Raw genomic sequence first — 9,657 nt, 5'->3', positions numbered from 1 at the left:
TAGAGTACAATTATATAATTGTTTTCAGGAATTGGTTCAATGACGATATCGAATGCTTTGGGAGGAAACACCCTGGACATTTTGTTATCTCTTGGTTTACCTTGGTTCATAAAAACTTTGTTACCAGCAGACCTCGGAGGTGGCCCCGTGAAAATAGAATCACGCTCAGTTGTGTACAATAATGCAGCACAATTGGCATGTGTTGCCCTTCTCTTCATCTCTGCTGCCTGTAATAAATTTAAAATGGATGCGCGGTTAGGCTGGACATGTCTTGTACTTTATAGTCTTTTCATTGCATTTATTGTGGCTGTTGAAATTGATCCATTCGGATTCAATCCTGTAAAATGCATAGTTTAAGAAATAAGCAGGTGTAATTTTGTTATTTTTACTGTAAATCAGTATTTTTAACTCATACAAAGAACTCTTCATATTAACTAAAATATTTATTTTGTACATTTAATATTAATTTGGCATCATTGTTAGTTGATATACATAAAAAATAACTAAAAAAAGGAAAAAATAAAGCTTCATTAAATGTTCTCATACTAAATTAATTTTGTACCTGAGAATATTTTTAGTACAAGATTATAGTTAGCAAAGTATATTACATTTCTTGTGTAACAGAAGATATTTTAATCAAGAAACATTCAAAACTATTTAATTGAAAAATTAAAGAGGTTTGTTCTTAGTTTAAAATAGGTTATGATGAAATTAAACTAATTTATTGCTTTACTAAACTGTGATTATGGAAACAGATATTCATTATGAGAAATAATTAGAATAAAATAGATGTTAATTTCCTTGTTTTAATAAGGTTGTTTGTTATTTTACAAAAACTTTAATAAAATAAAGGGATTTTGGTTTAACTTAGTTTATAAATGAGTGAGGCTAAAATGATATCCATAACAGTATAAAATTATTATTTTTATTTATTTTATTCTAATATTTATTTATTTTATTTTTAAGAAATTATGTTGTCACTATGATCATATTTATTATAAACTTAAGGGTTTTCTTTTTCGTCAAATAAATTGTATAATAACAATCAGTAATCCAATACCTTTATGGTTTATGATCCATGTTAATTTTATTTCATTTACTGAAGCAATAACCATGCTGTTTGAACCTTCTTTTTTTGTAGTATAAAAAATATTTGTATGGTTTGATATATTAGCCAATCTCACTGCTAGAGCGTTAGTTTTAAAAATTTATATTTTTGAACTTGATAGATTTAGATGACGATTCTAACCTGATTATTTTTAAGTTCAAATGAGTAATTCTTTGAAAGTGGAGCATGTTTCCTTATTCCTATAATGTTGTGATACCAAAGGTATGATTCAAGGGAGTGAATCTGTAAGTATATTTTATTATAGATTGTAATATGATTTGTAACTATGTTACATTGTTATATTTGTTAACCAATGTAAATATAGTGTTGTTAAGTCATTTTTAAATATATTGAATTTTCATTAAAATTATTTGCAATATTCCCCTGATTTTATATATATATATAGAGAGAGAGAGAGAGAGAATTTATTTATATTTATGTAGTTAAACATTTAACATTTTGGTATTGTCGACTCAGGGAAATAGTTTTATCTTAAACTATGTAAGGATCTGGCTGTAAACTTATTTTTTTATACCTAATCAAACAATTTTTTATACAATAATCTATTTAATGTTTGATTTTGTCTTGAATCAAAATAATATTATTTAAACAGTTCAGGTTGTTCTTTGATTCAAGTCGCAAGTAAGGTTTTGATTGAGGATGAGTTAGCAATCATGATTCATTTTATTTATTGTTTCGTTATTTGAAAATCAGGCATAGAGCTACTATGCTACTGCAACTACCTGATATACAAAAATGTATTACTCTTTACTGGATTGTAACTAAACCAATGCTATGTCAAATGACTGTATTATGTGAAATATTTTTCCTGTAACTTAGTGCTTCGTCTTCTTGGATGTTGATATGATTATTAATTATAATTAGGTTGCTATTGAAAAAAACCTTCAGTCTCTAAAATCACAGTTGACCACCAAAGGCTGAATAATGAGCAACTTCTGGGCTGAAAGTCACATCAAAGCAGGCCACTCATGCAGGGATATTATGTCTCAAAAACATTTCAATAAATTTTAAAATATTTTATTTGAATTATCGACCAGTTTGTCATAATTGGTATATGAATAACCGAAGGCTTCGTTTTGTATTTTCATAGAAAGCAGCCTAATAATAACTAACTATACTTTTATTTATTTTTTACTGTCTCTTTTTGTTTAAAATGTAATGTTACTATGTTTTCTGTAATAATGTATTGAAAATCTTGGTACATGACACATTTTTTTTTTCAATTACAGATTATAAGTTTAATTTTTAAACAATGGAACGATTTTCTGCAAAAAGGAGATTATTCCTTTTTTTTCAAAGTTTTGGAAAAATGTTAAAAAAATATAATTATCAAATAAAATTATAACTACTATATCATTTGAAAAAGCTTTGATTTTAGCATTTTGGCGCTTTGCGCAAACAAATCTCCATGTTTTAATCAAAAGCTATTGTGAAAACAATACTTCTCATTACTGCAAGTGAGGTAATAGGAACAGAAATCAATTTTAGAATTCTCTGCTAATGATCAGTTACTGAAAAATAATGGAATAATCTCTATAATTCATATTTAAGGTCATTTCATTAAAATTCATGGGAACTTAAAAAAAGATATATTGTGTATTTCTAAAATTACAGTGTTTAAATAAAAAATTATTGAATAAATACAATTAAAACTTATATAATAGATAATAAATAAAATAATTTAAATGTGTAAAATATTTTAATACTGATTTATTGTATCACGAAACACACAAAGGAAGATTTCCCTCAAAAAACACATTTAGCTCCAGTAAGCAGGAAATAATAAAAAATGAAATATATAAAATGCTGCATATCCACCCAATCTGTAAAAATACAAAAATATCAAATTAGGAGTTAGATTTATACAGTTTTAATTAATTTATGCAGCAATTATTTTTTATTCAATAATAATTTCAAATAAGACAGGGGCCCTATCAAATGATTGACTAACAGTTGTCACAACTGTGTCTCCATCAGTCAGGAAAAACATGGAATTTTGAACTGGCAGAAAAATAAAAGAAAGCCCTGACAATTGCTTTATTTTTTTCTAATCATAACTATTCTTCCCTGCTTGAGATATACTTTTACAAATCTTCTGTACCAATTCTATTAGTTAGCAAACTTAAGGATCAAAATTGCAGTTGTGCTCAAGATAGAAGAGCCAAAGCATTATCCTAACATAATGTGTTACACTATATGATCCTAATAACTGCTGATAGATGATTTAACTATTCTTAGATAATATAAATGTTAGTTAAGCCTATTTGTACCTCTTATTGTAGCCATATCCAACCTACTGAATTTAACTCCATTTATTAACTTTCTCGATCATCACCTTGTGGCAATAATCTGTTCTCATTTTCCTTTTAGTATAGATTCATACCTCAAATAGGCTGAGTTCCTCTTTCTGGCCCATTTTTTTATGATGGTGCTACAACCCAGTAACAGGTCTTGACCTGATACTGCTTCCTCTAATTATCACCTTGTGCCAATGTCATCTGAATCCAGGGATATTGTTAGCATCTCCCATCACTACACCATCCGATCCTCTCAACTTTGGTCTCCTCCTTGTTTTACGATTGGGCTGTTTTAGCAGCATTTCTCCATCCACCATTTTGGTAATATATGATGCATATATTAAATGCCTCCCATTAATTGCTCTGACAGTTTTAGCCTCTACTGAGGCATAATATAGTTCCTGGTTAGTGCATCTCTCCAACTTTCATCCATATACCTTTTTTTATTTTCTGAATTCCTTTCTAATTACTTTATAGGTGCTCTTATAAAAAATATAAAGTAGAGAGTGAAACATAGCCTATTTAGGTTCACAAAAATGCATGGTGCCATTTCATAAAATGCTGCCAACTCGTCCAAATCCTACCTACCCTGAGAAGCTGTAACGCATGGTCATGATTCTTGAATCAAATATTTGAATATATGTAGTGGGAAAGACATTGCAGTATTGACCCAAAGGAGATGGATTTCCAGCTATAGTTATTAAGTCATGATTCCCAACGATATAAAGCTATGAAACTCTTACAGTTATCTGTTGTCTGTGTGAAGATCATATCATGTACCTATATATCTTTTCACATGTAAAGATTTATTTTATTCTTAGAAACATTTTTTTTTTTTTTTAGAAAGGACGTTATGTTACATTTACTTACTGTCTTGTCTAATCTGAACTTGTTAAAAGTTAAGCTGAAATATAAAATAAACAGTGCTGTTAATAGGAAAAGCACTGATATTGATAGACTGTGGGAATTTATAATTAAATAGTGGCCAGGTTCTGATGAATCATACGTTGCTTTCAAAAGCCATGGTAGCCCCAAGCAAACCAGCACATCAAAATTATTAGCTCCCATCGAATTGGACAATGCCATTGAACCATGACCTGTAAATTTAGAGCATAGTTTAATAAATGAAAGTTCAACTAACTAATTGAACAGTAGATTAATATAAAATACCTTGTTTAGCTACAATAATACTTGAAACACCTTCTGGTATGCTCATTCCAATGGCAATAAATGTTAACCCAAGTAAAGAATCGGGAATCCTTAATACGAAACCTGTACAAAATTTTATTTACTATTCATTCTCTGTTTCAAATTTATAAATTTTGTTTGTTTGTGAATTTATTCTTAACTTGGGAGTATCTAATACTAAATTTATTTATTATTTCAAAAATAATGTTTTATTGTATTCCTTTGTCCTTAATGTTCTTATTTCTAATGAAATTTTTATTTGAAACTAAATTTTAAATTTAAAAATATATTTTTTTGTCGATAAATATTCAAAAAATAATTTAATATACAATAAGTATTCACACTTTATTTGTTACATAAAGTACAATATTTGAAAACAAAATTAATTACTAAAATTAAGGGATTAAAAAGATGTTTAAGGAAAATTATTTTTAAAAAAACTGTTGTGCTAAATATTAAATGATTTATTCATATCTGAGAACAATAATCTTCCAATATGTAAAGCTTTGAGAATAATTACTAAGAATCGTGTTCCAATCCTTAATTCTAAATTATAATTGACAATAAGATTAATCTACTCAACAATTTTTCAGATAAATAATAAATATTTTGAATAAATTTTAAGAATAACAAAACTTTTTTCATTATTAAATAAGTATTTAGTAAATTACGGTTGAATCAGATTTTATTATTTATTCAAAATGAACTTGTACACAATACTTAAGTTGATATATGTTATGCATGTTTGGTTTTGGATAGTTATTGAATTATCTTTTGAATAAAACCATAAACTAGCTTTCGGTTCTTTCTATTAAATTTTTATCAAGTTTTGGCATGGCCAAACCAAAAAAGCCAGTTGCCTTTTTTCTTATGCTTGTGAGTTTTATACCTTTGCACTTCCACCAAAGTCAATAAATTTTTAATCTCTTCCTGGCTTCTAATTTTAGTTATTTAAAAATAATATTAAACTGGCTTTCATTTTGGCCTGTGGCATCCCTTTGTCCTGGGACCACAACTGTCCCCTCACCGACTCGATGGCCACAGAAATCAGTTATATGTTAAATTGTCTGACTACAAAAATAATAATTAAATTATTTGATTGAAACCTGTAACAGTTATCATCCATGAGATGAGGTAACAAATTACTCCTATCCATGCTACAGATGTGAGAAATGTGATGATATATAGTTTGGATTCTGCACCTCCACTTCTTGGTCGTGGAATGGTCAGATAAAGTAAGGTGTCTATGGGTAAAGTTACTAGCCACATTGGAAGTGTTCTTTTTTTCCAAGGTGTTTGCATAGTATCTGAAATCAAAGAGACATTTAGAATGAGAATGTTCAGGAGATTATTAAGGTTAATACTTTGAAGTACTTCAAGCTTATTTGAGTTTAAAAACTATATATTTTCCTATCCCACATTGCCATTAAACTCTATTATACTTTTATCTATGTGCTGAGGTTTATAAGCTATTCTTGGACTGACTGTTTATACTTTTAGTCACAATTGTCACTATCACTTGGACATGGTGTTCTCACAGCCTGAGCTTAGGTAAGTTGGGGAGGAGGAGGCATAAATATGATGCTTTCACTTATACCAACTACTAACTGACCAGTCAAAACTCTGTATTATATTATGGGAATGGTAGATAAAAAATAACAACTTTGAAATCCCATAACATGGAACACTATATTTTCTTTAGATGCAGTCCTGCTTTTGACATGATTCTTAATGGCTTACTTTGGGATATTTTAAATTTCCTATCAACATTGTCATAAACTATCCACTTTACATTCTCTGTATCTGTTCATGTATTAAAAATATTGATGATTTTATAGGTTGATTTTTTTGCTGTGCATCAGAAATGAAAATTTGTGTGCCTAAGTAAGTATTGTTATAAAAGAAGGAATTCAAACAAAAGCCAGGAGACACATCTGAGCTTCTGAAAATGCTTTTCCACACTTTTATGTGAGATATTCATTTGCATTCCAATCTTAGCATTACTTATTTCAATTTCTAGTGGGTGACCAGACCTTGAAGCATCATTGATGTCAAAATATCATGCCCTAACTTTTGGAAAAGGATTTTGACATGTTTGTTCTATAAAGCATCTTCCTCATAAATACCACAAGTTTTTGGGTCTGCTACAGTAATTGAACAAAATATGATGAAAATTGATAAAAATCCTCTTCTAGGTTCACAGGGTAATAGCTAGAAAAATATTAATCTTTTCTTGACTAGCAATAAGTTAAGAGAAATTCGTATTGATATATTAAACCAAGAGAACTTAGTTGCCAACACTATGCTAGCCTATTTTTAATATGCCTGACTAGCCCAGATTTTCTTCAACCTAAAACTTAACATACTTCAACTTGATTACCATTAAACTAATAAATCTTAAATATCCATCTCAATGCACTATTTTAAGATTTTAAAAAATTTATAATCAATACTTAAATTTGTTGGTCCTATTTTTATAATGTTCTAATTCACAAATCTTACCAATATTTTGTATTTGATCCATTGAAATCAAATCTTCCTCTATACCATATGAAATTGTCGAATCTGCAAAGAAAAACAAAGAGAAATTTCAAAACAAAATTATTTCAGTGTTTTAGTAGTTGATTCATTTATTACTAGATATTGACAAAATATCTTGATCCATTTTGAGTAACATCTATTAATTAAACTTATTTGCCACACATACATGATTAGGAACTAAAGATACATTTATAAAACTGAATGAATAAAAATTATGTAGAAAAATACTAGTCTGTAACAAAATGATTGACTTCTTCAGTTCAGTTTTGATTTAATGAGTAAAAAAAATTATTTGTTTAAAACTAATTAAACTGCACATATAGAAAAACTTATATGTGGTGAGACAAAGAAAGTTCTTAGACCAAAGGAGTTACAATCTTTGAAAAGAGAAAAAGTGAGAAATAAATTTAACTTGAAAACAGCGAGAGAGGGACATAATAGATATTATAAGGAAGGGAATCCTAAAGTTGTTTTGTTGTGAAAGCTATATCTAATGAAGCAGTTTTGTCTGAGAAAAGGGAACAGGAATTGTGTTTGTGAACCATTAATTTGAATTAGAAGCATTAAAAGTTGTTTGTGAGGTGGTAAGAAAAAACCTGTGGTAAAGATAAATAGCCAGAAAGTACTCAAGGGTGGTATTCAGGAACAACCATATTAACTTATTGTAATAGAAAGAGGTGTGTGAATTTCTAGAGATACTAAAGACAAAGCATGTTGAGTAATTAAATAGTCTCTTTAGTTAAGCATTAAATGAATAATATAATTGTTTCAAGATAAATTTAGTGAGATGAGAAATTAGGTCCCTAAAGGAGAGGAAATGTTGGAAAATAATTTTGAGCTTCTCACTCATGGGAAGTTGAAGAATAGATCTGGAAATATTATTGTTACACATGGAAAGAAGAGCAAGAGAGAAAGAGGACCTCTCCGGTATACCATAAGAAATAGGGAGGGATTTTATAGGAATAAGGAACTAGAGAATGACATAGTCATTGACAAAACAGGATGATTTGATCAACAATATCGAATGTTTTATATATACGATGAAGAAAAATGACTTAGAATTTTTTGTTTGTAAGTCAGGATTTGATTTGTTATATGATGTGATGTAGAAAAGAATAATAAAAATTTCACATAAGATAGAGTGTGATTAATTCTTTATAACATCAGCTTTTATTCTTAATTAAAAAGAGAAGGAGGGTCAATAGATTGATAAAATTTGGAGCAAATACAAGATAAAAACAATGGAATATTTACTGAAGTTATTATCATTCTTTTAGTGATATGGAGCTTACCGACTAATAGTTGATCTATTATAACACCTAAATTTAGATGTTGAAAGCCTAGTGTTATTGGAAGATCACTAATTTCTGGTTCCTAATCAGAGGGAGTTAAGAGGGGATTGAAGCACAAGACTAATCTCTTAAACCATCTACGTAGGTATCAATAATTTCTTATGATTATTAAGAATTAAAAATAATTCTTCGAGGTAATCTGTTTTCCCTTATTACTTACAATTTTTTCTTAGAAGAGGCCATGAATTTTCAGATGTCCCGCCCCTTTTTCTTATCCTTTCAATCAAAAACTCACATTTTTGTCTGAACCAATGATTGAATGACATCACTATAAAAAGGGAAAAAAAAATAAATATTTATCTTTAAAAAGTTTGATTATTAACCATATTTGCAGGTAAAATTTAGTAATCATACGCATTACAGTCACATTTAAAAAAAATCGTTCAGTTAAAATTTTTAAGAAAGCACTTTTTAAACATGTTCAATTAAAAAATGGTGTGATGCCACTGTTCATCTGGAATACCTGTTCCATTAAGGGATCTATAAAAGAAAAAAATTAAAATTTGTGAAATTAGTAATTTTAATAGTATTTATAGGTTTTCATATATTCATATCCTTTAATACAAATGTAAATTGAAATTGATACAATTATACACTGAGGAACAAAAAAATTAGTATCCTTATTATTTGTTCTAATTCACAAACAATCAATAAATGATATCTCATTTATTAATTTCTTATGATAAATAGCTGGTTATCATTACAAGATAATAATAATACATAATTAAAACTATAAATAGAAATAAAAGTATTTTATTTGTCTAGTGTATAAATTTAATTGTTTGAGAAGGAGTTTTTCCTTCTGCTGTGGTTATTACAGTACACCAAATTGATAAATGAATTCTTCTGGTATTTTTCCATCTGAACAATACTTAATTCCCGAAAACAATTTTGGTAAAGTTTGGTGCTCCTTCTGTCATCTTGACAAACTTATGCCATTGACATTCAACAGGACTTGATTGAGACCGACCTGGAATAGATCAGGGTTGCTCTAAACATTATTCTAAAGTTGAAAGGAATATGGTCCGGGTGCGGTCAAGAAAAACTCAAATAGTAGAAATATACTAATTTAATGAGCCAACGTTTCGCCCCACGTTGCAGGGCTTCTTCAGGGCTATTTTGACGGCAGTCAAAACTAAAATCATTTTAG

The 9,657-nt window shown here is 28.6% G+C and overlaps 2 protein-coding genes across 7 annotated transcripts in view; one reads left to right on the top strand and one right to left on the bottom strand.

The window, feature by feature from the left end:
- LOC106692616 (sodium/potassium/calcium exchanger 5) overlaps positions 1-1,478 on the top strand; it is a 118,528-nt gene extending 117,050 nt beyond the window's left edge. For 2 of the 3 annotated variants that reach the window (XM_014438669.1, XM_014438670.2), the window contains exon 8: positions 29-1,478. In XM_014438669.1, the coding sequence (XP_014294155.1) occupies positions 29-357 (329 nt within the window). In that variant the 3' untranslated portion in view covers positions 358-1,478. The remainder of the gene's footprint in view (positions 1-28) is intronic. The other variant, XR_010845052.1, reaches the window with a different exon arrangement.
- A 1,261-nt stretch (positions 1,479-2,739) lies between these two features.
- LOC106692615 (sodium/potassium/calcium exchanger 3) overlaps positions 2,740-9,657 on the bottom strand; it is a 16,757-nt gene continuing 9,839 nt past the window's right edge. For all 4 annotated transcript variants that reach the window (XM_024360537.2, XM_014438668.3, XM_067053162.1 and 1 more), the window contains 6 exons: positions 8,668-8,775; positions 7,117-7,179; positions 5,721-5,921; positions 4,597-4,698; positions 4,297-4,523; positions 2,740-2,952 (listed from right to left, as the gene is read on the bottom strand). In XM_024360537.2, the coding sequence (XP_024216305.1) occupies positions 2,848-2,952; positions 4,297-4,523; positions 4,597-4,698; positions 5,721-5,921; positions 7,117-7,179; positions 8,668-8,775 (806 nt within the window). In that variant the 3' untranslated portion in view covers positions 2,740-2,847. The remainder of the gene's footprint in view (positions 2,953-4,296; positions 4,524-4,596; positions 4,699-5,720; positions 5,922-7,116; positions 7,180-8,667; positions 8,776-9,657) is intronic.

The sequence above is a fragment of the Halyomorpha halys genome, unplaced genomic scaffold, assembly GCF_000696795.3.
Source record: "Halyomorpha halys isolate HHAL.00 unplaced genomic scaffold, Hhal_1.1 Scaffold64.1, whole genome shotgun sequence".
NCBI classification, from domain to species: domain Eukaryota; kingdom Metazoa; phylum Arthropoda; class Insecta; order Hemiptera; family Pentatomidae; genus Halyomorpha; species Halyomorpha halys.
This window is presented reverse-complemented; position numbering and strand designations above follow the sequence as displayed.